This window comes from Eucyclogobius newberryi, unplaced genomic scaffold (genome assembly GCF_026437365.1).
Source record: "Eucyclogobius newberryi isolate DKJ021-1_F unplaced genomic scaffold, fEucNew1.0.hap1 SCAF_4, whole genome shotgun sequence".
Lineage (NCBI taxonomy): Eukaryota > Metazoa > Chordata > Actinopteri > Gobiiformes > Gobiidae > Eucyclogobius > Eucyclogobius newberryi.
The window spans coordinates 10131477-10159106 of NW_027316056.1; the positions used below are offsets into that span (position 1 = coordinate 10131477).

Below are 27630 nucleotides of genomic sequence, written 5' to 3' on the forward strand. Positions count from 1 at the left end.
ACGTGTCTAAGCGCATTCATTGATCTATCATAATATAGTTCCCTCAGTGTACGGGACAAAATGAAGACGGAGAAAGACAGTTCGAGTTGACTCATAAAAGACGAAAATCTACGGGAGACGAGAGATGCGATGCGCTCCGTCGCGCTAATAAACAAACGCACGTGTGTGTTGTATGAGTGCGCATGCGCACTTCCGCCTGCGTTCTCAAATCGACGAAAAAATCGTCCATTGCGCCTTTAAGATTTAGGATACATGGAGCCCTGCCATCTAGCGGCACTTCATTTCTTGAAGGACAAATATTATGCATTATTTCTGTATTTATTACCCTTTAAACATGCTCTTGGGTACCTTTAGTTTGGCACCTCATGTTTTTGAACTAAAACATATATAATTTTGATTCTCTGCTGTTTAGTTTAGCATTCTACTGGCTGCAGAGGGAATTACTCACAATTTAAGATTGTTCTGAAATTCACAGAACGAGTGTGGTGATGTTTTATGGAATTCTCAGAGCCGCTTCACAGATCGAGAAAACGTCAGTTATCAAGGAGATTCCGATTGAGTGTTTTTGATGCTCGGAGGGAGAGAACTTTTTAACCAGGATTAATCAAATTAGCGTGAATGAAGCTAAATGCTGCACCAGATATGATTTTAATGAGGGAACAATGTTAGAACAGGGTTAAACACTCAACAAAGTAAATCTAGCATAAAATGTGTCCCTTAAATCTAACACAACAAAAATATAGCAATTTCACAGTAGAAGTTTTGTTTAATTTCATCAAGCACAACAAATCCACCCTATAGCCTGGTGGTGAACTTTAGTAACTGGAGCTTGATGGTAGCTATTTAGTATTACCGGTCCTTGTGGGCAAATGTAACAAACATTTAAGCAACATTTGTCTACGCTGTCAACAAACTTCAAAATGTATGTTTTTATTTTGCTGCCTGATTACAATGAATGGGATAGAATGTTTATATGAGTACCAAGCTGACTCTTGGAAAGGTCTATTTTACATATATACTATACATATTAAATTGTAAATAGCATGGTACTCCTCACACTTAACAGCCTTTTATCATTTTTCCCGTAATCTTGTCTTATGAGTTTTTAAACACTGTTGTAAATGTATTAAATTTAACCGCAATCACATTGGGCCTTATCTATTTGTGGATGGGAGTTTTGTTTAAATTAAATCCGTGAGCAACTTACCCACACACTTGATAAGTCGGTTTGTATCTGAAAGAGAAACAGTTATTTAACAGTGGCACCATGAGGTTCTGTACTGCACAGTTGAACTAACAAGACTTACACATTCAGAAGCTCATTCACAAATGATGCCAAGTCATTACTATTCAACACTGTGTTGCTGAGCTGAGTCGAAAGGAACTGGGCCAGATCAACCATCATCCACAGAGCCGCCATCTTCAACAACAAAACAAAGTATTTTAATTAGGCTGGAACAATTGCGTAAGTAAATCCTTTAACTAAAGCACATCTCCATAGTTCTACATCTACAAAGGTATAAAGGTAGCAGCTACTAGACGTTTTTGGGCTTGGATAATAAGGATAGTAGAAACCAAACTTTATCTTTAATTTACAAAGCAAATTTTGTAAATGAGTCAAAACACAGCTCTTTCTCTAGCACAAATAGGGTTACGTTGAGAAGTCTTGATCAGTGTCTGTCTGTCTAGACTCATGGATCTATTATCTAGACTGCACCGTGGGGAAAGCAGACTGTAAAACCTTGATGGCCCCGTTTCAATAAGGCCGGGCAAAAAAAGTCCTCGCGATTTGTTGATTGTGACTATTCAAATTGTTATTTTGATTTCATTGTGATCATGGGTCTGTTTTGGTCCCAGATGAGGTGTTACTTTCACATTCTTCCATGTTATACAACAGCAGTATCTCTGTGACCTAGTTTCACTGAAAACTCCACTGTTCCCACAAAACAAAACACGGCTTTATCTGAAAGGAAATGACCAACGCTCCAGAGTTTAGATTCACAAAAACATGCAAAGCAACATGAACCTCACAGTGGTTTGTTTCTGTACAGATTATTCAAATGTTATTATATTTATTTGACAAAAACACTTTTTAACCTCAATACTAAAAATAAATACTACATTCAATAATCTACTCTACATTTTAGTTTAAAATATAGTTAAACATAAAGTTGAGTTCTGGTTTAGCCCTGGTAGATGTTGCACTAGTTGTTTGGGGTAAATCCGTTAACTAAAGCAGGGTTAAGTTAAAGTAGGTTAAAAGAAGGGTTTTAGCTATTCCATTCATTTATTTTTGTAATGCCCAAAATCACAAGAGCAGTTGCCTTGAAGGGCGACAGTGAAAAACAGATTAAACAATGTTCATAGGAATTTAGTAAATGACCCAGCATCCCCCGTCCTTGGACCCTCCTTCTCGGCAAGGAAAAACTACAAAACCCTTTGAAAGAGAGTAGAAACCTGGAGAATACAGTGAAGGAGAGATCTGACTCCCTCAGAAGGACAAGCAGACGTGCTTCAATTTGCAGATAGAATGGGGAGCTGGAACTACTCAGGACCACTTCATCTGCATTTACACATAGAAAATAAACTAGTATGGAATAGATTAGTTTTACAAGGTATTAAAACAAAATGACACACAGAAGCAAAGTAAACTTCCATGGTAGATTAAGACTTAATAATACGACTACAAAATATAATTAAATAAGACTTGGTTTTGAAACTTGGATTCTTTATAAGTGGTTAAATTCTTGAAGAACCCTTTGGGCTGTTTCCAGAGTATGAACTGTTTTAGGCAAACAATGTGACAGCTCAAAATGAGGAATTCTTTTATTGTTCCCATTAACACTCAGAACATTAACATGATTGTTGACATTTCAGAACATACAGAACTTTAATGAATAGCTGTTGTGAATAATCAATGTTGTAGCCTTAATATAGTTGTAATTAAAACATCATGCCAATAGTAAACATTGAGATATGTAGATGTTTATACAAATATATATGTATATAAAATGTGAACAGAATCTGTATTGTCGATTCCAGTCTTTTGTAATTGAAAGTGAAAAAGCTGGATTCGCTCATCCCTAAGGAAAGCAGACAAGGGTGTGGTAGTTTTTATTACGGGGCTGTCCAAACTATGCCCCGGGGGCCAAATGAGGCTCTCAGATGTTCTTTTGTTGGCCCTCAGGCTTCCTGTTGAATTGGACCAAACGACCAAAAGAGAACTACTTTTTACTATCATGACCTAAATGACAAACATTTTGATGTGATAAAAAGGTTTGGACACCCCTGCTTTAGTTTGCAGACAGTAAAGAGTCATTAGTGAGTACTTGAGTCACTTTAATAGACTCACAACAATCCAAATCTATGAAAACCAGAAGTCCAGTTGACAATTATTACCATTTTCACATTGGTTGAAAACTTGAAAACTGGTAATGTGAGGAAACAAGGAATTTTCAAAGAAACATTTTCATTAATCTCCTACATTTAATACAACTTAGATCAAAGCCTGTTATCACTGTGAATTCAAATAATGTAACTGCATCATGTTTTTAGAGAAAATGTTGAAAAACATGTAAACGTGTAAAACAATGTTCTACATCTGTAGTTTTTAACTGAGATAAAGCAGGTCAGATGTCTCTAATTAACCTGCAGATGTACCGTAATAAATAGAGTGGATAATGGAGCTCGTCACTGATATAAATGATCATGGGTAGAATTTTCATCAACATGGCTGCTGGACTTATAGGTTACCATAGTATTGTGTTTAACTTGTTCCTTTATATTAGAGATTACACAAGGATTCTTTTAGCTGAAACCCAGAAACACATGATCTAATTTGCTCATTTCCAGGAGCTTGTATTTCCCGTCTTGTCTCAGAGCATGAGTCTGATCACTCGAGTTTTCAACTCCTCCATCTTGCTGCAGTCGACTAGTTTGACAGACTCCCTTGCACCGAGGGCCTTCTCATGGGCCTCGTCAAAAAGCTCCTTCCCTACGGCCTGCACCACGCGCTCCTTCCACGCGCTGAGCTTCGGACGATCTTTGAACACATCCACGCCGGCTGCGAAGGGCTGCGGAGCGAGACAAGAGAATGGAGCATCAGACAGTGTCAAGGGTCAACGAGCTTTGGGTTTAGTCCTGGGTTTAGTCCTGGGTTTAGTCCTGGGTTTAGTCTTGGGTTTAGTCTTGGGTTTAGTCTTGGGTTTAGTCTTGGGTTTAGTCTTGGGTTTAGTCTTGGGTTTAGTCTTGGGTTTAGTCTTGGGTTTAGTCCTGGGTTTAGTCCTGGGTTTAGTCCTGGGTTTAGTCTTGGGTTTAGTCTTGGGTTTAGTCTTGGGTTTAGTCCTGGGTTTAGTCCTGGGTTTAGTCTTGGGTTTAGTCTTGGGTTTAGTCTTGGGTTTAGTCTTGGGTTTAGTCTTGGGTTTAGTCTTGGGTTTAGTCTTGGGTTTAGTCTTGGGTTTAGTCTTGGGTTTAGTCTTGGGTTTAGTCTTGGGTTTAGTCCTGGTTTAGCCCTGGTCTGGTTTTGGTTTAATCTTGGTTTGGTCCTGGTCGAGTCCTGGTCGAGTCCTGGTCGAGTCCTGGTCGAGTCCTGGTCGAGTCCTGGTCGAGTCCTGGTCGAGTCCTGGTTTGGTCCTGGTTTGGTCCTGGTTTGGTCCTGGTTTGGTCCTGGTTGAGTCCTGGTTGAGTTCTGGTTGAGTCCTGGTTGAGTCCTGGTTGAGTCCTGGTTGAGTCTCTCACCTGCATGACTTCAACGATGGCCACCAGGTCGGCGATGGAGATCTTGTCCCCGGCGATGAACGCTCGGTCTTGGATGAACGTCTCCTCGATGAGCTTCAGAGAAGAGTTCAGATCCTCCAGAGCTCCCTCCATCTTCTCCTCAGGCACCTCCAGTTTAAACACGTTGGGAAGCATCAGCTGCAGAGGAAACAGAAAAGTACTACACATAAGTTTGTACTGGGTTTTTGTGTGTAGCTGTCAGAGGTCAGATTTGTAGACTTGGTTTATGGTTCCCATCTCTGTAATTACCAATACTGGGTTTATCCTCATGAAACGGTGAAACTATTTTTAACAACAGCTTCAGAAAATTGGGCTCTTCCTCAACTCCAACGACGTGATTGTTGTCAGTTAAAAATACTTAAATGTTCACACTTGTTTGGTCCTGGTTTGAACCCAGTTTACTTACTTACTGCTGTAGACTTGAGTTGGTCCTGTTCTAGTCCTGGTTTAGCTTTGGTCTAATCCAGGTTTAGTTTCAGGTTTAGTCCCAATTTTAATGTGGTGTTTGTGTAAGTGTGAACTTGATATGGCAAGTTTGTGGAGCTAATCCCTGAAGAATAATGGACTGTGGATCTTAAAGTTTGAGATTTCTTTCATCAATAGCATAATTCTCCCATAGAGTTATAAAGGCCTCTTCCATCTCAAATCATTATTTTACATTTTATAACAAAGACATTGATAAATAAAATGTCCAAAAATAATAAACCCCTTCTGATTTTGAGAAATATTTGTATATAGTGTGAAGGGACAACATGGACTAGACCTCGATATTACATTTTACATTTTTATATTTATTTTGATTACATAAAAAAATTAAATACAATTGATTAAAATAAATTTGGATGCATATTTCAAAATGAAAATGCCATACATAAAAAGAGATTTATAACAAAGGTCCCATAAAATTCCTATATTTAAATATTTTCCATTTATTAAATGAACTGGGTGTTTTTTATGTTCCCTTTATTTAAAGTATACACAAACAATATCTATAGTAAACATAGTAGGCCTATGAAATCTTTAATTTATAGTGCACATGGTCTTAAATCTTTCTGGCTAAGGTCTTAAAAAAAGTCTTAAATTTCACACTAGAAGTTGTGCAAGAACTCTGAAATATTCTCCATCTTGAAGCCTTTGGTCAAACGATTTCAACCTTTAGTTGGTTGATAATGTATTTAAAAAGTCTCAATATAGAACAGAAACAATTGTTGACTGATTGACTACAAATATAATTGTTAGTTTCCTATCTAATTGCTTTTGTGTGTGTGTCTTATCATTAGTTATCATCTAATAAATGGAGCATGTGTGATTTGATTTGAACTAATGTTTGAACTGTGGCACTTTAAACTTTCATCTCTTTGTTCAGACCATTCACCTTTCACATTTATGATGACGTAACAACCAGGCGTGGCTAATGAACAAAGGACGACTGACAAATTCAATGCACTTACTTGTTTCTCATGTGACAGACGGCTGAACATGACTCTGCTAGACTTTTTTTTTTAATACGTTTAAGAATTCTATCCAGATTCAGTGGGTAAACTCCATTTCAGAACATGTTTGTAGAAGTCTAAATACAGGGTTGGCAGGTTTTAGACACTTGAGGGTGAAGGTGAAATTAAATAGTATGTTACCGTACTTTAAAATGTAACTGGCAATAAGCTGATATATCCGTCAGCTTTAGAAGGACACGACACAAATGGGACTACTCCGATCTCGCATGGGTTTGTACAACTGTAATAGTAATAATTGACAATCTACTACTTGGTTGATTCTGGGAAATATTTCTCTGTTGGGGTGAAAAGTAAAAGTGATGAATGGTTTCAGCACCTTAAGCCAGAAGACTTTGGAGCCGTGCAGTCGAATGCCCATCGGCTGCCAGCACAGATACTCGTTCACCCGTGCTCTCTCCTGTAGCGCTGCAGGATACCAGTGATCAGGCGTTTTGAACTTCTCCACCATGTACTGCATCATTGCAATACTAAAACATGACAAATGAATAAAGGATCAGAGGAGCAGAGGCAGGCACAATGAAGCTGGACCTTTATCTGACTCGTTCAAATAGACAAAACAAGAATAAAACCTCAGGTAAAATATGAACTTACACATGCCTCAAACTAGTCCCAAATTATTATAATTTAATATTTGTTATTCAAGGAAATATGTGATAAAATTTAACAAACAGAGCTTTTAACATAATATTGCGTGCTGCCAACATTTTGAATCAACATTGAATTAAATAGGCATTAAATACAACAAAACATTTTTGTACAAACATTTAGTTCACTCATGTTTAAAGGTCAATAACAATGTAAATAATGCATAATATAACATATAAATTGCTACCATCGCGACAGCATTTAGGCCACGCCTGCCGTTAGCGTTCCTGGATAACTATACACATTTAACCACTTTATTCTTTTCCATGTTTTTGTGTCTGTATTTGGAACAATATACACACTAATGTTTGTGTTTGCTCATGTAGTTGTTGAACAATAAGATAAGATATTCCTTTATTGTCCCACATGGGGAAATTTCATTGGTGCAACGCAGGTAGATACAGAGGTAGATACAGAAGAACAGATCACTTATAGGAAGTCTGAAAAACACTTTCACTAGAAGATCTCCTATAAACAAATAAAACCTCCCATAGACAAATAAATAAATAAATACCATTGCATGTGATCCCGACAGTAATTGCACATGAATATGTGTCACGACAGCACATAGATTGCACATGAATTTCACAGTAATTGCACATGAATTGCACATGAATTCCAACAGCAATTGCACATACGACAGAATTGCACATCAGTATTAGGTTAGGTCAGTATTGCGACGGGATAACGTGACGATCTCCGGGTAAGACGACTGTTCTCCGCAGTTTCATGAGTTCCTCCTTTGTGGAAACGCGGTACGGAGCCGGGGGGCGGGGCCGGAGCCGGGGGGCGGGGCCGGAGCCAAAACACATCGCAACGACACGACGAAAACACTCAATCCAGCCGAATAAAGTCAAAACAAGTTAATTTAAAGCGATTCCAGTGCGTGTCCCGATCGTTCGTGAAGTTCCTCTTTCATATAAACGTGTATATAAACGTGTATATAAACGTGTATATAAACGTGTACCGACGACACGCCGTACTTTAGCGCGGCCGGAGGGCGCGGGGGGGGGGGGCTGGTGGGCTCGCTCGGAGCTAGCTCACGTCACAACAACACAACGAAAAACGCTCAAATCCAGCCGAAAAAAGTCAAAAATAGTTGAATTAAAAAACTATTCCAGCGCGTGTCCCTATCGTACAGTAAAATAGAAAAAATATACTAATTATATTTACAAAATATAGGAGATAAAGCACAATAAGTGTGAGAAAGAAGAGAGAGCGTTTACACCGGGCTGCCAGCTGTACCAGCGCCTTATGACGCCAATGGATGTCAGAGCAGCTTTTCAACCTTAAAATGAATGGATTGTCTCCCCCATAGAGGTCCATCGGTGACTGTTCCCTAAGATGGCGACTGTATCTATTGCTGCGATCTATTTGGGCTCGCAGGTCGGAACTCGGACCTCTGCTACTTACTGGGATGTAGTTTTGGCATGTGGTTCTTGAGTAATTGTTTTGCTCCCGAATCTGTACTTTTATATACACATTTGAATGCTTCTTCCACCACTGAAAAGGTCAGATAGTCACCTTTCTCCCATGCTGAAGTCTCCATCTTTGAGAGCTGGCACTTTTCTGATGGGATTGACTTTTCCAAATTCCTCTGTGAACTGCTCTCCTGAAATCAAACAAATGTATAGTTGATTTAGTTGTGGTCGACTTAAGAATTAGATGGTCAACTGAAGAAATCTAAAGCTCTGTCCTTCAATTTGTCAAAAAAAAAGAAAAGAAAAACGAATGCGGCTTGTAGGGCAAACACGAGTATCTCCATACTGTTTGATATTCAGAAGATATTATGTGTTAGGATATTAGTCCTGGTTTAGTCCTGGGTTTTAGTGGAGTGGTTAAGCTGATGAATTGTGCACTTTTTGAAAGAAGCATGAGACTTTCAGGACCGGATCATAACAAGGTAAATATTTGATGTGGAAGCACATTAAAACACATTAAAAGCAAATTAAAATTACCCATAAAAGTTAAGTCACTTTTTCTTCAAAACAACATTCACGTAGCAGTGGTAAAAACTCATAAAGCTCCCCGGAGGAATTGGAATAAGTGTCTGGGGAGAGGAAGTCTGCCTCCGCAACCTGGCCCCGGATAAGCGGAAGCAGATGAATGGATGGAAGTGGCACGATTAGTTGTAAAAGGGAAGAATATACTGGCGATTTACTTTCAAAACCCCAGCATTCCACGTATGGTATTCTCCTTTCTACTGTGGTCCATTGACATCCTCATAATACTAATAAAATAAGTCGACTACTTGGTTGACTAAGACTCTATCGACCAAATAATCGACTAGTGACCTAAGGACTAAAGCTGTAGCACCTCTCTTACTCTCCTTACCAGATTTTGTGCATTATTTCATGTTTTTTTTCTCTCAAGGATTTGTTGCGCCCAATTCGTACACAAGGCAATTCAAAGTGCTTCACAGCAAGAGAAAAATGCATTAAAATCACAAAGACATGACAGAAATCACAAAACAGTTTAAGACCTAAAAGAGACCTAAAGAAGTGCAAAGAAAATCCTTTCAGTCATATGCACAGCTAAACAAAACAGTTTTTAGCTTGTATTTGAACATTGCCAGAGTAGAAGCCTGTCTCACATCTTCAGAAGACTGAAACACAGATTTCATGTCCTAGACACTAACTTCAAATTATAAATCAGATGTTGCGTCCAGACAGTGGAGCAGTTTCTTTCAAGTTGTTTTGACTGTACCCAAATCAGATCATAAATAAAACAATAAAAACCGCCATGAAACAATAGTGCACAAAATCTTGGCATCGTGCAATCACAAATAATTTTGCAGATGTTATACAATAAATCTTGGAAACATCTTTTTTTGTGGGTTTTGTGTTTTTTTTTGCACTTTAACTTGTAACTTTCGCTTGTTTTTCAGATTGCGCGTCACGTGCGTCGCCTCGCCTTTTACCTACAAACCCCAAAACTCACCGTTCACCAGTGAAACCGTCCTGACTTCCACCGGAATATTGTTCTTTTTGGCGAACATGTAAACCGAGCGACAAGGCTGCGACATCATGTCCAAAAACAACTGCAGCGCCATTTTTACAGACTAAACGAGCTGGATTTACGGTGTTTTTTTGTCCCGGGCGCTTCTTTTTGCTGCAGAAAAACGAAGAATGCGTCTCTGTAACTTCCACACAGCTTTTATTTTGCGCACTGAAGTTCACGCCCAAAAACTGTCGCGAAAAGAGATTTAACCCCACCCCTTTTTGAACCCTTTGACCCATTTTTATAAATGATTAACTTAAGGAAGGTCTAACGATATTATAATAGAGCCATGGGTCCAACGGGTTCTAATAAGGCTTATGTTTACATAAGATGATGATTTCTGGAGTCATCAGATTATTGATAAATCATGATGTAATCTTAGTCAAATGATTTATTTCTTCCCTTTTCTTTTTGTGGTAAGTAAGATAAGATAAGATAAGATAAGATATTCCTTTATTGTCCCACATGGGGAAATTTCATTGGTGCAACGCAGGTAGATACAGAGGTAGATACAGAAGAACAGATCACTTATAGGAAGTCTGAAAAACACTTTCAGTAGAAGATCTCCTATAAACAAAAACTCCCATAGACAAATAAATAAATACATAAATACCATTGCACATGAATCATGACAGTAATTGCACATATGACGGAATTGCACATGGTTAGGTCAGTATTGCGAGTGTTCAGGACTAACAGTGTTTGTTATAAAGTCTGACAGCAGCAGGAAGGAAAGACCTGCGAAACCTTTCCTTCACACAGCGAGGGTGGATCAGTCTCTCACTGAAGCTGCTCTCCAGAGCAGAGAGAGTGTCCTGCAGGGGGCGACACTCATGGTCCAGCATAGATGTGAATCTAGCCAGGACCCTCCTGTCCCCCACCTCCTGCACCGAGTCCAGAGCACAGCCCAGGACGGAGCTGGACTTCTTGATGACTCTGTCCAGCCTCTTCCTCTCCCTCTCTGTGATGCTGCTGCTCCCGCAGGCCACACCGTACAGGAGCTGATGCCACCACAGAGTCATAGAAGGTCTTCAGGAGTGGCCCTGTCACTCCAAAAGACCTGAGTCTCCTCAGGAGGTAGAGCCGACTCTGGCTCTTCCTGTACAGTGCGTCTGTGTTATGAGTCCAGTCCAGTTTGAGGTTCAGATGAACACCCAGGTACTTGTATTAATGTATAGTTTTAATCAGTTTTATTTAATAATAACAGCAGCCATAAACAAGCCTGCGTCCTGCCTCATGACAATATGAATTAAATGAATTCATGAATTCAAATTAATGCGATATTTCTCTTTTTCATGTGTGTGTGATTCTGGTCACTCGTTTGTAAATCATTGTGGGTAAGGGTGCTTTATTTGTACTTTGTTCCGTTCAGTGTTTCAGAGAGAGCAGTCTTATTATAATCCTCCAGAGGTGCTTTAACCGCATCAACTTTAAACAAGAGCAAAAAGCAGAGGGCAAAATGTCTCTGTGAGGTCTTATTCTGACTCAAAGCGGTTGACAATGTAGTTTAGAGTTACACAGACATGCATGAACTGTAAAAATCAGATCATAATTTGATCTGATTGTTCATACTCAAGAGAAATCTTTAAAAACATCTGTTAATCAATGGATTTTTAGAGTAACTGTTCTCTTTGTAACAAGTCTTTAAAAATAAAGGAAATCAGCTTACTCACATCAGCTGGAACCTCACATCACATACATACATACATACATATATACATATATACATATATATATATTGTTTATATATATATATATTGTTTATATATATATATATATATATATATATATAGTTTATATATATATATATATATATTGTTTATATAAATAAATAGCAGAATGAAAACGTTAAATGAAAGGATTTTTAGTATCTATAGATCATAGAGGTTCGATGTGAACGCTGAAGTTATTTGACCGAGTCAGATAAAGGTCCAGCTTCATGGTGCCTGCCTCTGCTCCTCTGATCCTTTATTCATTTGTCATGTTTTAGTATTGCAATGATGCAGTACATGGTGGAGAAGTTCAAAACGCCTGATCACTGGTATCCTGCAGCGCTACAGGAGAGAGCACGGGTGAACGAGTATCTGTGCTGGCAGCCGATGGGCATTCGACTGCACGGCTCCAAAGTCTTCTGGCTTAAGGTGCTGAAACCATTCATCACTTTTACTTTTCACCCCAACAGAGAAATATTTCCCAGAATCAACCAAGTAGTAGATTGTCAATTATTACTATTACAGTTGTACAAACCCATGCGAGATCGGAGTAGTCCCATTTGTGTCGTGTCCTTCTAAAGCTGACGGATATATCAGCTTATTGCCAGTTACATTTTAAAGTACGGTAACATACTATTTAATTTCACCTTCACCCTCAAGTGTCTAAAACCTGCCAACCCTGTATTTAGACTTCTACAAACATGTTCTGAAATGGAGTTTACCCACTGAATCTGGATAGAATTCTTAAACGTATTCAAAAAAACCTTTAACATCATGTATTACTCTATACAATTGTGAACAAATCAAAAGTTAATGCTTTTTAGCAGAGTCATGTTCAGCCGTCTGTCACATGAGAAACAAGTAAGTGCATTGAATTTGTCAGTCGTCCTTTGTTCATTAGCCACGCCTGGTTGTTACATCATCATAAATGTGAAAGGTGAATGGTCTGAACAAAGAGATGAAAGTTAAAGTGCCACATTTCAAACACTAGTTCAAATCAAATCACACATGCTCCATTTATTAGATGATAACTAATCATGACTGATCACTTTTTTTTAACTAACTCAATGTTTTCAAAGCTAAAAAGACATTCTTCAGTTTCAAGTGTTAATGCTCCTGAATGGGAGTTTTCTGAGCTTTGAAACCGTAAATTGCAAACCTAATTCTACACACACACAAAAGCTATTAGATAGGGCTGAAACTAACAATTATTTTTGTAGTCGATCAGTCAACAATTGTTTCTATTCTGTATGATAACGTAAAAGAGCCAGAGTTTCTCAGAAGAGTTGTCCACATGCAATATATTACCGAATAGACCATTTCTTTGGTTTCAATAAAAATCTACCCTGATTATGGTTGTTCTTTCTAGTCATTCTGTTTTTTATCCTGTTCATTTGTTTACAAAAATGTGAAAAGAAAAGAGGAAAGAAATATATATATATATAACTAATAAACAGATATTCTTTAAACTAAATATTATCATTATTTGACTTCAATAGACTTCATTCACAAACTTTTACCAGTAAATTGCCAGAACGCTCTGCTGTTCAGACTAAGTGCAGGTCAATTCCCAGCTCAGGCTTTATTTGAACAAGGCTTTATTTAAGTCGACATAACCTAACCATTTATAAGTGAGATTTGATTGTTTTTATAATATTAATATTGTAATAATGATAATAATGTTTGTTTTATCTTGAAAATAAGGTTAGTAGAGCCCTCATTTGAGAAAGAAGACAGAATAGGACAGAATGGAAGACAGAATAAAATGTAATGTTTTATTTGGTCTTTTGGCCTTTACAGGGAATCATTTTAGCTCAATTGGTCCATCATATTCAAAAATATTTTTTTTCAATCAATTTTAATGATGTATCCATCTACTCGGGTCAAGTTCTTTTAATACCTTTTCCAATTAAACATTCTCATTAATGCAAATATAAAATTGCTGGTGTCCAACAAAAACATATTGTATTTTGGTTTATTGCACTAAAACATGTCAGCTGAAATATAAGAATGAGCTTAAAAGATAAAAATGTAATTATGAAAAACAAACGCCTTCTTATGTTATAACAAAAAACAATGATGTTGGCAATAGTGGCCTCCTTCATACAAAACTCAACACTTGGTTCTGCAGTACATTTCCTCATTCATTTTCCTCATAGAAATTCTGAAAAATAAAATAAAAAGTAACTGTTGCTATAGAAACTGTGCTTGGGACAAACCTATTTTTTAGATCAAACCTCTCTTCTCCCTTTCATTCTACAAAGTCCTGATATTTTCTTTTTTCAAAAAAATTTGGAAGAGGGGAACAATTGCGTTACGGGCATTAGTTACGACACAATCTTAAACTAATGTATATATAATATTACATTTTTTCTAAAAGGTCTATGGCCCTTTCCGAGAGTCTGTACTGAGATAATGTTTGGTGTTTATGAAATGGAAAGACTGACTTTGACTTTGGACAAAAGCATGGACTTTGAGAGGTAACTAAAGCATGGAATCAATACATTAGAATCATCTCTACAGACTTGACTTCATGATTTGATTTGATATATTCTACCTCTGTGTTTCTGTCACCACAAAAAACAATAATACTGGGAAAATGCCCTGAATATTGATGATTCCCATGTTAAAATAATCATAATTTGAAGTTGACCAAAACCTTTAGTCCTGTACCAAATGGAACAAGTGAACCATTAGTGAATTTTGTGCAAATATGAAATGTAAATGCTTAGTCTTTACCGATAAAGAAACATTCTCGGAGCGCTCTGGCTAAATTAAACTCTCTTCACTGAATTATTCTGCTGTTGCTTCTGATTTCAACAGGAGACGTTCACAAGAAGCTCATGACAGTTCCTCTCTTGCCCACTTGATGGAGCTGTAGAGCGTGGAACACGATCCCAATCCTGCAAAAATACAGAACCATAATGTAATACAAACGTTTAAAAAGAGTGTCTTATAGAAACATATAGACTGAAATGAGTAATGTTATATTTTCTACAGCATCTTGTAGCATCTTAGTTTAACCTGTTTATTGCTGAATAAATTGTCGCTTTTGACTAAAACTTTTGTAAAAGTAAACTTGTTATGGTTAGTAAATAAAGTGATATTGATTCATTGGTTGATAAACTGATTATCGGGTGTAGGGTCACTTGCATCATGTTGCAGCCCCATGTTAAAAATCTTGGGGTGATTTTTGACTCATAGTTTAAATTTAATAAAGAAATTAGCAGTTGTAAAAGGCAAGGCTCCAGGCCAAAATTAAAACCAATATCCCACAAAAAGAATTTGAGAGAGCTATCCATTCTTTTATTACATCTCAGTTGGATTACTGTAACGTTGAATGTAGGCCTGGATCTAAACTCTCTCTCACTCCTATTCTCTCTCCTTTGCACTGGCTCCAGTTGCTTTTTAAGATTCTACTGATTGTTTTTAAATGTTTGAAATCATTGGCACCACTGTTAGAACTGCTGCAGCCGTACTCTCCTTCCAGAGGTGCTCCTGAAGGTTAAAAAGTGATTGAAATCGAATGCATTGTATGTAAATGTTTGGTTCATTATGGAAGTATTTTTACACCTCCTGTTTTCTGTGAAAAGATTAAGAACACAAATGTCGTGTTGAGTCAGTGTGTGTAGGAATTCATTCTAAATGCAGGGCTACTCTACTTAAGGCCCGGGTAATTCTGGGTTAGCACTAATTTAGAGTTTGTTTGGTATTGGTTTAATCGTTGTTTAACTCAGGTTTAAATCTGTTTGTATTCTGGGTTAGTGTTGGTGCAGACATGGTTGGTTCTAGTCTTAACCTAGTTTAATTTTGGACTGGCAATTTTTCAGATCAGTTTTGGTAAAGCACTGTGTTTTATGGTCCCACAAAAATCTAATACAACAGTAGTTGTCAATTGTCAAACAGATCTAGAGTTGTGCTATTTTGTGCGACCTCGAATGTTGTTAACGTGATTGTGTTTTGTGCCCAAAGACCACGGCTCTCTGACATATAAACACATGAATCTAATAGGCAGCAATAATAAACAAAAACATGAATCATATTTGATCATAATGATTGTTATCTGGACCTGTCTTCGCTGAGGTTGAGTTCGCTGGTGAGGAAGTTGAAGATCTTTGCGCTGTGCTCTTTGTTCTTCTCTGCACTGTCTGTGGCTCCAACGGCCGAGACGGAGAGAAGGACGCCGGGAGAACACGAGTTCTTGATCATAAGGGGCAGACCGGGATGAACCACCAGGTGCATGCGCTGAGAGGAGGAAAAGGAAGTTAAGGGGGATACATTACGTAAAATCAACTTCAATGAGCTTTTAACCTCGTTACAACAGTATTTCCTCATCATTAGTTTAATCAAAATTTGTATTTCGATTGATTTCCGCATGTTTGAGTCCGGGGGCGCCGCAAGAACATCTGGGACCCCTGAAAGCTTTTTATACTGAGCCCACACATATATATCTAAGAAGTTGAACCACTTTGGCTTTGCGCACGCCGCATTGTCAGCTCCGCGGCGCCAGCTCAATACAAGTTCATACATCTTGTTTCATTTGGTCTTTTTCACTGTCTCTAATTGAATATGAGGCAGATTTGCATTTTTATTTTTTTCCTTGTGGATAGAAAAATACGTATGTGGAATTAAACCACTCCCAGCTTTGCCCCTGCGACACTCGAGTCCTAGAGTTAGTTTAAATGACAACTAAAGACAAAGTAGGCCTACTATATATGCACCGCGTTTAATAGTAAAAAGGGAAAGTGCAGCTGCTGCACAAATACCTTTGCTGTCATTCAATGCAAACTGCCTGGCCAGGCTGGTGGTGCCCCGAGGGGCTATAGGGGCACCACCAGCCTGGCCAGGCAGTTTGGATTGAATGACCCCCGATGCCCTGCGCCGCTGGCGACACTGATTCTCCCTCATTCAAGACCCCTGGTTTGAGTAATCCTGTTTGTCCTGCAACTGGGGCTTGAGTGCTTTAAAGATTAAAGTGTTCTAAAATATTGCATAGCCACTAAAAAATTAAAACATGTAAATGGAAATCTGCTGAGAAAAATGTCTTTATGAAGATCACTGTGAAGAGGTGGGGCTTATCACTGTGAAGAGGCGGGGCTTATCACTGTGAAGAGGCGGGGCTTATCACTGTGAAGAGGCGGGGCTTATCACTGTGAAGAGGCGGGGCTTATCACTGTGAAGAGGCGGGGCTTATCACTGTGAAGAGGCGGAGGTTATTACTATGAAGAGACATAGTTAGATTTGAATCTACTGTATAATAAAATATAAAAAATGTATAAATATTATAGATTAATAAAAACTTTGGTGACTGATTAATCAATTAAAAGCTTACAGCTGTAGTCAGAAAATATGTCTTTGTGACAATTTCTTTAATATTTTTTGAGCTAAAGTAAAACCATCCACAGTAACATGCCCAGCTGGTTCATGTTAAGGTAAAATACTCTGGAATGTGACCATTTTTATGTGAAGGGCCAGACACATGTTTGAAACCAAATGACTCGCGTTGGGGGGCTCTGGGCTTGTAGTTGGTGAGAGGCCGGAACCCACTCCACACAGAGGCGGGGTTATTGTTTGAGAACTGCTGCTTCAGACGCATATTGTACTGGGATCTAGCTCTCGACACCTCCCTGCTAAATCTGTATTTTGCCTCTTTGTAGCCCTCTCTATCGACGGCCCTGTGCACTGCCTCCTTCTGCCGCCTCAAATGCCTCAGTTTGGGTGTGAACCAGGGTTTGTCATTGTTGAAAGTGACTTTTGTCTGTTGGTGTGACGCTGTCCTCACAGAATTTAATGTTTGACGTCACAGTGTCCGTGTACTCATCCAAACTATCTTTGGCAGCCGTGAAAACCTCCCAGTCTGTAATGTCCAAACACACAACATGTGAATAAAGTGATATTTTTTAACTTTTGAGATTCATTTCAAGGCACATTTTCGCACATTTCTGATACTTTGTTAAAATATTTTCTGAATTTTGTTATTGAGAAGCAAAATACATGTTATTCATGTTATCTGATATTATAAATCTTTTTGATACATCCCCCACCTCTCTGATATAAAACCTCCCATTGTGTATTTATTACACAATATTCTCTTGTTATAACGTTTCACTGGATCTAACCTGAGCTACTATTGACATTCTTAAGCCATTATGAAACACCTCAACAAATACATACATTTGAAGTAGAGAATAGAGGGCCGGGTCCGATACGCAAGGCAAGGCAAGTTTATTTGTAGAGCACATTTCATACACAAGGCAATTCAAAGTGCTTCACACAGCAGGAAAAATGCATTAAAATCACAAAGAAATGACAGAAACAGAAATACAATAAAATCAACTAAATTAAAAATTATCAATCCAACTGATTTTCTAAACTAATAAAATCACAAACAAAAGAGAAGAGTGCAAAGATAAAAATTAACTACAATAAAATTAACTAAATTAAAAATTATCAATCCAACTGATTTTCTAAACTAATAAAATCACAAACAAAAGAGAAGAGTGCAAAGAAAAAATCCTTTCAGTCATATGCGCAGCTAAACAAAACTGTTTTTAGCTTAGATTTGAACATTGTCAGAGTGGAAGCCTGTCTCACATCTTCAGGAAGACTGTTCCAGATTTTAGCTGCATAAAACTGAAACGCAGATTCCCCATGTTTATGTTTACGCGTTTCACTTTCAGCACCACCGCCAGGACGCAAATGGCGCTTGATTTAAGATAAGATATTCCTTTATTGTCCACACATGGGGAAGTTTTGTTGTTGCAACGCAGGTAGATACAGAGGAAAAGGACAGATAACTTGACCCCCTGCAGTTCGCCTACAGAACCAACAGGTCAGTGGACGACGCCATCAACCTGGCACTCCACTTCACCCTGCAGCATCTGGACTCCCCGGGAACCTACGCCAGGATCCTGTTTGTGGACTTGAGCTCTGCTTTCAACACCGTCCTCCTGCTCTGCTCCAGGACAAGCTCTCCTAGCTCAACGTACCCGACTCCACCTGCAGGGGGAGCTCTGACTTCCTGACAGATCGGAGGCAGTGCTTGCGGCTGGGGAAGAATGTCTCGGACACGCAGACTATCAGCACAGGAGCTCCACAGGGCTGTGTACTTTCTCCCCTGCTCTTCTCCCTCTACACAAACTGCTGCACCTCCAGCCACGACGCCGTCAATTTTACTAAACTAAGTTTGCGGACGACACCACCCTCATCGGGCTCATCTCGGACGGGGATGAGTTTGTCTACAGGAGGGAGGTGGACCAGCTGGTGTCCTGGTGCAGCGGTAACAACCTGGAGTTCAACACCCAGAAGACAGTGGAGATGATCGTGGACTTTAGGAAAGTCCTCACCATCTCAGATTGCACTATGTCTGTGAATTTTGTTTATCGACAAATGGCAATAAACCCTATTCTGATTCACGTCACTTTGAATCTGAACATTGACACCGGCCCCTAAACTCCGACTTTATTCTCGTTCAATTCTGAGATCATCATGACTTCGACTTTAATCTCATAAGATTATGACTTTAGTGTCGAAATTTAATGACTTTATTCTCGTAGTGCCCCGTCGGATATATGAACCTTTAATTTTCCTGACACTTTAAATGACTAGTGCTGGTGAAATGAGCACATGTTACATGATGTTAAAGAGTATTTGGCATTTGACCCGGAACATTGACACTTGCACAGCTTTACTTTTACATTAGAATCCCTGTTATATTTGACCTACCTCCTCTGGTTTCCCCAAAGCGGCCGCAGTCACGGACACAAACTTCTTGAGGAAATCCTCTGTAAAGCTGCTCGCAGGCAGGTTACTCTGGAGCTCAAGGAAAGGCATCGCGAAAGGGGCAAAATGTCCAAGAATGAGCGCAGTCGGAGCAGCGTGTGCTGGTGTAGCGGTACGAATAGGACATGGATATAGAACCCTAGAGAGATTGTGGTTTCTGTTGCCATGGCGATTGTGGCGGCCATCTTATTGTAAGTGCAAAACAATTCTAATAGTAAATCAGAATCTGTTTTGTTGCCATTGTAGGCGAACACATTTTTGACATTAAATGCCTTCGAATCCAAGTTGAACCCATTAGAGGCTTCATCAATAACTTGCAAATGTTTTTACATTAGTAAAATTGACACTTGCACAGTTTTACTTGTACATTACAATCCCTTTTATATTTTATATTTGTCTTACACTCTCTGGTTTCCCCAAAGTGCCACAGTCGCAGACACAAACTTTTTGAGAAACTCCTCTGAGACCAGAGAGAAGAATCACTAGATTAATGTTAAAATATGCTGATTGACTTACTTGACCAGCCATTCCCAACATGTTTTGACCGACTGGTCAAAACATGTTGGGAATTATCTAGAATGATAAAAATCACATTGTTTTCTATACAATCCTGTGATTTAGCCTTTATATATCCAAGTAGGTCAATTGAGAAATAATGTACAACTCATTTACAAAGACAACTTGGTCAAGAGCAGAGCGACAGTGTTTACAATTACAAGATAACATACAGATAAAACATTCAATCTTTATTTAATTATTCAAAAATATAAACAGCCTCAAAAACAGTGGCTGCACTCACAAGATACGACATGTCTTTAGAATGACTTGAAGGCAGCTAAAGCGATCCAAGAACGGACAATGATTAACGGTTATTAAGGTAGTTAACAATTACTTTACTAGTCGATTAGTCACAATTATTCTGATCAATTGTTGATCTGTCAGAACATATTTTTCTCTGAATTAGGAAAATTCATATCCACCTTAAAAACACAGCACTAGCCTACATTTTACGCAGTTTGTGTCAATACACTATGTGGACACAACCACTGACTATTATTCATCTTAATTCATGCCTATTGTTCCTTGGGTTTGATAAAACATCATTTAGATTAACAATTAAAAAACAAATATTATATATTTGTAATGGGAAAAAGTCGAAACCCGCTATATATCCGGAGAGTTAATTACTGCCTAAAAGAAAAGAAAAACATTTTTTCCACAAAAGTTCGGTAATACATTCGCATTGGATAAAGCGCATCAATAAAAGTCAATGGTCAAAGAATTTTTGAGAAACATTTGCTCCTTATTAGTTTGTGAGTTCTTGTGTATAAGTTTGCAGTCATAACATGGCCGTTGGCACTGCACGTTTTTACGATAGGTGAATATTTTTCTAGTGTTCTATTTGACCGCACTGTGACCCCACCATGACGAGAAGGCATGAGAAAACTTGTTTCCTGTTTCTCTGTAAACTTTTTTCCGTATAATCCAACAAAATGGCTTTTATTTCATTTATATTAGATAAAAATAACTTTATAATTACAACAGAAATAAATATAACAAAAAAAAAACACTTTCTGACACCTAAAATGTGTAAAACATCGTCCTTAAAATAGCTTTATTGTGAAATTATTACCGGAAATACATTTTAAACAAATCTAATAGGCTGATAACTTTTTTTTTAAATATGTAATTAAATCCATATAGGATGTTAAAATGTAATAACAACATATTTTTTTGTGATTGATTCATTTTTCAGCTTTTACGTCTCCCTTTCCTTTTTTATCATCTGATTCTGATTCTGCTATCGTCAAGTTAGCATCGTTAAGCATCCGTCTCCACACCGACCTCTCGCGATAGTTCGTACTCCAACGCAAAGTTCCTATTCCACCGCCAGATTCTCGCGATGTTTGTCATAACCAAACAGACTGGAGCCTCATTGCAAGGTCAGATTCACATGTGAGTTGTGTCCAGTTGTGTCCAGTTCTGAAAGCTCCTTCCAGAAAGCTCCACGCACGTTTTCCACACCTTTTGAATCCACGTTTTTGATCATTTTGACAGTTTAAAATGGCCCGAGGAAGCCGTAGTCGTCCTTCTGCACCTGCTCCCGCCAGGTAAAGGTTTTAATCTAACACTCGTGAGGCTTGTAACTCTGACGTAACACTGCAACTAAACGTAATCTCGTCTAAAGGGAACATAGATATAATAAATGTGCCAACATGCAATTCCCTCTTTGTAAAACAGGATTATTATTTTTTAATTTAACTCAAAAAAAATGTAGGTGTCCAGTGGTTGCGTCATAATAATTGATGAGGTTTTGCAAGGTCACCGGCCAAGTACTAATTTCATCATGAACTTAAGTAAAGTTGTTTATTTTGACTGGAAAAAATGCATAAATACAAAATTAATTACTGTCATTTTAGTTGATTAAACAAAATACTAGATATCATGGAACAATTAAGACACAAGTCACATTAACTATCTACTCATTTTGATGTTTTCTCTGTCAAAGTGTAAAAATAATTTGTATTGACTGGTCAAATGGAAATTGATTATACCCGTTCTTTACAGGTTTTAGTTCATGTTGTCATTTCATTTTGTCTTATAACAAATTATTACCTCTTCACTACAAATAGTTTATAAGTTGTTAACCTGTATTTACATTTACATCGAAAGCGTATCGAATGTTGGGATCTAGTAATACAACTATATAAACATTTTCTTTATGAAATTACTGATATATCGACTAATGGTAATGGTAATAAATAATAAATTGGGACAATATTTCCTGGAGCTCCATATTTATTGTTTGTATATGTCTTTGTGGGAAGTTATCTTTATGTAGTTCAATAATATCAGTGTCAAATAAGTGAATTCTATGGCTAATATTAGATACACACTAACTAATGACTTGTGTTTATATCTTGTAAAATATTGAGATGTTCATTTTTGTCACTATCGTCCAGTGTAATGAAAAAACTGGTAATAATGTATGTGTCAAAACATGTTGACTCAGCTTTAATATTGTCTATTTGAATAGTTTATTGTGATAATGGACCAAATTGAACCAAAAATATACTGCTGAATTAAAGATAGATAAATAACTACAGTGCGACCCCCACGTTAAGAACCACTGCTCTAACAGACCTCTCGTCCTCGTCTCTTCAGCCCTCCTCCGTCTTACCACGCGCCCGCTCCTGCTGCCGCTCCTCCCTCTTCTCTGGCCCCGGCTCCAGCTCCGTCCCAGGGGCCCGGGCTCATGGCTCAGATGGCGACCACGGCGGCCGGAGTGGCAGTTGGGTCCGCGGTGGGACACGTGATGGGTAGTGCCCTCACCGGAGCCTTTAGCGGAGGAAGCAGCAGCAGCAGCAGCAGCAGCAGCAGCAGTCCAGAGCCGGCCAGACCTGCGTACCAGGTATAAAACACACAATACACACCTGTCACAAGTGAAAGAGTAGAAATACCAAGGTACACACAACTTCTAATCTGGTACTAACATTTTCCTCCATGAAAAACACACCTGGAGTTGTATTTAGTTGTATTTGTTTGAGTTGTTTTAGTAAGACGTCTCCTTACATTTTAAACAAAGGTAAATGAAAAATCCTCTCATCTTAGCCTCAGAAACAACCCTATTTTGGGAAGAGACTCGGTGTTTATAATTACCGTATCATGATGGCTGATGATGGCTGTCCTGAAGACTTGTCCTCTTTTTACGTTATAATATCTGTGTTTTCTGTCATTAGGAGCCTCTTTACATTATAATATCTGTGTTTTCTGTCGTTAGGAGCCTCTTTACATTATAATATCTGTGTTTTCTGTCGTTAGGAGCCTCTTTACATTATAATATCTGTGTTTTCTGTCATTAGGAGCCTCTTCACATTATAATATCTGTGTTTTTTGTCGTTAGGAGCCTCCTCGACCGGCTCCTGCTCAGCAAGGCCCTTGTCAGTTTGAGGTGAGGCAGTTTCTGGACTGTGCCACGACTCAGAGCGACCTGAGTCTGTGCGAAGGCTTCAGCGAGGCACTCAAACAGTGCAAGTTCTCTCACGGTGAGCAAAGCCAAGATACACATTAAGCTTTAATAAGCATGAACTAATAAACGTTAACAGATCAATTGTTCCCTGTAAATCCCAATATTGAGCTAAAATGGCTTAAAGTCTATATGACACTTTTCACTAAAACGTAGTGAACACAATCATATTTCAGATTTGACGAAACATCTATTAGTCCACAGTTTGACATTTTTTGAAACGCTTGTACATCATAAGAAAAACAGGAGAACGTAGGGATAAGCTCCGCCTCTTCATAGTGTTAAGCCCTGCCTCTTCATATTGTTAAGCCCCGCCTCTTCATACTGATAAGCCCCGCCTCTTCATACTGATAAGCCCCGCCTCTTCATAGTGATAAGCCCCGCCTCTTCATAGTGATAAGCCTTGCCTCTTCATAGTGATAAGCCCCACCCCTTCATTGTGATAAGCCCCTCCTCTTCATAGTGATAAGCCCCACCTCTTCATAGTGATAAGCCCCGCCTCTTCATACTGATAAGCCCCGCCTCTTCATAGTGATAAGCCCCGCCTCTTCATAGTGATAAGCCTTGCCTCTTCATAGTGATAAGCCCCACCCCTTCATTGTGATAAGCCCCTCCTCTTCATAGTGATAAGCTCCGCCTCTTCATAGTGATAAGCCTTGCCTCTTCATACTGATAAGCCCCGCCTCTTCATAGTGATAAGCCCCGCCTCTTCATAGTGATAAGCCCGCCTCTTCATAGTGATAAGCCCCGCCTCTTCATAGTGATAAGCCCCTCCTCTTCATAGTGATAAGCCCCGCCTCTTCATAGTGATAAGCCCCGCCTTTTCATAGTGATAAGCCCTGCCTCTTCATTGTGATAAGCCCCGCCTCTTCATAGTGATAAGCCCCACCTCTTCATAGTGATAAGCCCCGCCTCTTCATACTGATAAGCCCCGCCTCTTCATAGTGATAAGCCCCGCCTCTTCATAGTGATAAGCCTTGCCTCTTCATAGTGATAAGCCCCACCTCTTCATAGTGATAAGCCCCGCCTCTTCATACTGATAAGCCCCGCCTCTTCATAGTGATAAGCCCCGCCTCTTCATAGTGATAAGCCTTGCCTCTTCATAGTGATAAGCCCCACCCCTTCATTGTGATAAGCCCCTCCTCTTCATAGTGATAAGCCCCACCTCTTCATAGTGATAAGCCCCGCCTCTTCATACTGATAAGCCCCGCCTCTTCATAGTGATAAGCCCCGCCTCTTCATAGTGATAAGCCTTGCCTCTTCATAGTGATAAGCCCCACCCCTTCATTGTGATAAGCCCCTCCTCTTCATAGTGATAAGCTCCGCCTCTTCATAGTGATAAGCCTTGCCTCTTCATACTGATAAGCCCCGCCTCTTCATAGTGATAAGCCCCGCCTCTTCATAGTGATAAGCCCGCCTCTTCATAGTGATAAGCCCCGCCTCTTCATAGTGATAAGCCCGCCTCTTCATAGTGATAAGCCCCTCCTCTTCATAGTGATAAGCCCCGCCTCTTCATAGTGATAAGCCCCGCCTTTTCATAGTGATAAGCCCTGCCTCTTCATTGTGATAAGCCCCGCCTCTTCATAGTGATAAGCCCCACCTCTTCATAGTGATAAGCCCCGCCTCTTCATACTGATAAGCCCCGCCTCTTCATAGTGATAAGCCCCGCCTCTTCATAGTGATAAGCCTTGCCTCTTCATAGTGATAAGCCCCACCCCTTCATTGTGATAAGCCCCTCCTCTTCATAGTGATAAGCCCCTCCTCTTCATAGTGATAAGCCCCGCCTCTTCATAGTGATAAGCCCCTCCTCTTCATAGTGATAAGCCCCGCCTCTTCATAGTGATAAGCCCCGCCTCTTCATAGTGATAAGCCCCGCCTCTTCATAGTGATAAGCCCGCCTCTTCATAGTGATAAGCCCCTCCTCTTCATAGTGATAAGCCCCGCCTCTTCATAGTGATAAGCCCCGCCTCTTCATAGTGATAAGCCCCGCCTTTTCATAGTGATAAGCCCTGCCTCTTCATTGTGATAAGCCCCGCCTCTTCATAGTGATAAGCCCCGCCTCTTCATACTGATAAGCCCCGCCTCTTCATAGTGATAAGCCCCGCCTCTTCATAGTGATAAGCCCGCCTCTTCATAGTGATAAGCCCCGCCTCTTCATAGTGATAAGCCCGCCTCTTCATAGTGATAAGCCCCTCCTCTTCATAGTGATAAGCCCCGCCTCTTCATAGTGATAAGCCCGCCTCTTCATAGTGATAAGCCCCTCCTCTTCATAGTGATAAGCCCCGCCTCTTCATAGTGATAAGCCCCTCCTCTTCATAGTGATAAGCCCCGCCTCTTCATAGTGATAAGCCCCTCCTCTTCATAGTGATAAGCCCCGCCTCTTCATAGTGATAAGCCCTGCCTTTTCATAGTGATAAGCCCCTCCTCTTCATTGTGATAAGCCCCGCCTCTTCATACTGATAAGCCCCGCCTCTTCATAGTGATAAGCCCCTCCTCTTCATAGTGATAAGCCCCGCCTCTTCATAGTGATAAGCCCCTCCTCTTCATACTGATAAGCCCCGCCTCTTCATAGTGATAAGCCCGCCTCTTCATAGTGATAAGCCCTGCCTTTTCATAGTGATAAGCCCCTCCTCTTCATACTGATAAGCCCCGCCTCTTCATAGTGATAAGCCCGCCTCTTCATAGTGATAAGCCCGCCTCTTCATAGTGATAAGCCCGCCTCTTCATAGTGATAAGCCCCTCCTCTTCATAGTGATAAGCCCCGCCTCTTCATAGTGATAAGCCCCTCCTCTTCATAGTGATAAGCCCCGCCTCTTCATAGTGATAAGCCCCTCCTCTTCATAGTGATAAGCCCCGCCTCTTCATAGTGATAAGCCCCGCCTCTTCATAGTGATAAGCCTTGCCTCTTCATAGTGATAAGCCCCTCCTCTTCATTGTGATAAGCCCCGCCTCTTCATACTGATAAGCCCCGCCTCTTCATAGTGATAAGCCCCTCCTCTTCATAGTGATAAGCCCCGCCTCTTCATAGTGATAAGCCCCTCCTCTTCATACTGATAAGCCCCGCCTCTTCATAGTGATAAGCCCGCCTCTTCATAGTGATAAGCCCTGCCTTTTCATAGTGATAAGCCCCTCCTCTTCATTGTGATAAGCCCCGCCTCTTCATAGTGATAAGCCCCTCCTCTTCATAGTGATAAGCCCCGCCTCTTCATAGTGATAAGCCCCTCCTCTTCATACTGATAAGCCCGCCTCTTCATAGTGATAAGCCCCGCCTCTTCATAGTGATAAGCCCGCCTCTTCATAGTGATAAGCCCCGCCTCTTCATAGTGATAAGCCCCGCCTCTTCATAGTGATAAGCCCGCCTCTTCATAGTGATAAGCCCCGCCTCTTCATAGTGATAAGCCCGCCTCTTCATAGTGATAAGCCCTGCCTTTTCATAGTGATAAGCCCGCCTCTTCATAGTGATAAGCCCCGCCTCTTCATAGTGATAAGCCTTGCCTCTTCATACTGATAAGCCCCTCCTCTTCATAGTGATAAGCCCGCCTCTTCATAGTGATAAGCCCTGCCTTTTCATAGTGATAAGCCCCTCCTCTTCATACTGATAAGCCCCGCCTCTTCATAGTGATAAGCCCGCCTCTTCATACTGATAAGCCCCGCCTCTTCATAGTGATAAGCCCGCCTCTTCATAGTGATAAGCCCCGCCTCTTCATAGTGATAAGCCCCTCCTCTTCATAGTGATAAGCCCGCCTCTTCATAGTGATAAGCCCCTCCTCTTCATAGTGATAAGCCCCGCCTCTTCATAGTGATAAGCCCGCCTCTTCATAGTGATAAGCCCCGCCTCTTCATAGTGATAAGCCTTGCCTCTTCATACTGATAAGCCCCTCCTCTTCATAGTGATAAGCCCGCCTCTTCATAGTGATAAGCCCTGCCTTTTCATAGTGATAAGCCCCTCCTCTTCATACTGATAAGCCCCGCCTCTTCATAGTGATAAGCCCGCCTCTTCATACTGATAAGCCCCGCCTCTTCATAGTGATAAGCCCGCCTCTTCATAGTGATAAGCCCCGCCTCTTCATAGTGATAAGCCCCTCCTCTTCATAGTGATAAGCCCCGCCTCTTCATAGTGATAAGCCCCTCCTCTTCATAGTGATAAGCCCCGCCTCTTCATACTGATAAGCCC

The 27630-nt window shown here is 40.0% G+C and overlaps 3 protein-coding genes across 3 annotated transcripts; 1 reads left to right on the forward strand and 2 right to left on the reverse strand.

Moving 5' to 3' along the window:
- Positions 1 to 3843: 3843 nt before the first annotated feature.
- gstt1b (glutathione S-transferase theta 1b) lies at positions 3844 to 10105 on the reverse strand. The gene is made up of 5 exons (XM_072463045.1): positions 9876 to 10105; positions 8460 to 8547; positions 6607 to 6757; positions 4738 to 4914; positions 3844 to 4073 (listed from the first exon to the last, which is right to left on the reverse strand). Exons 1-5 carry the CDS (start codon positions 9985 to 9987, stop codon positions 3876 to 3878), a joined length of 726 nt encoding a protein of 241 aa, XP_072319146.1. The 5' UTR covers positions 9988 to 10105; the 3' UTR covers positions 3844 to 3875.
- A 3292-nt stretch (positions 10106 to 13397) lies between these two features.
- On the reverse strand, positions 13398 to 19561 carry LOC140377592 (D-dopachrome decarboxylase-A-like). Its single transcript, XM_072463052.1, has 3 exons — positions 19373 to 19561; positions 15717 to 15892; positions 13398 to 14550 (listed from the first exon to the last, which is right to left on the reverse strand). Exons 1-3 carry the CDS (start codon positions 19478 to 19480, stop codon positions 14478 to 14480), a joined length of 357 nt encoding a protein of 118 aa, XP_072319153.1. The 5' UTR covers positions 19481 to 19561; the 3' UTR covers positions 13398 to 14477.
- Positions 19562 to 21335: 1774 nt separating this feature from the next.
- On the forward strand, positions 21336 to 23501 carry LOC140377377 (coiled-coil-helix-coiled-coil-helix domain-containing protein 2-like). The gene is made up of 3 exons (XM_072462767.1): positions 21336 to 21540; positions 22595 to 22841; positions 23334 to 23501. The coding sequence occupies exons 1-3, from the start codon at positions 21494 to 21496 to the stop codon at positions 23499 to 23501; spliced, it is 462 nt and encodes a 153-aa protein (XP_072318868.1). The 5' UTR covers positions 21336 to 21493.
- Positions 23502 to 27630: the final 4129 nt, after the last annotated feature.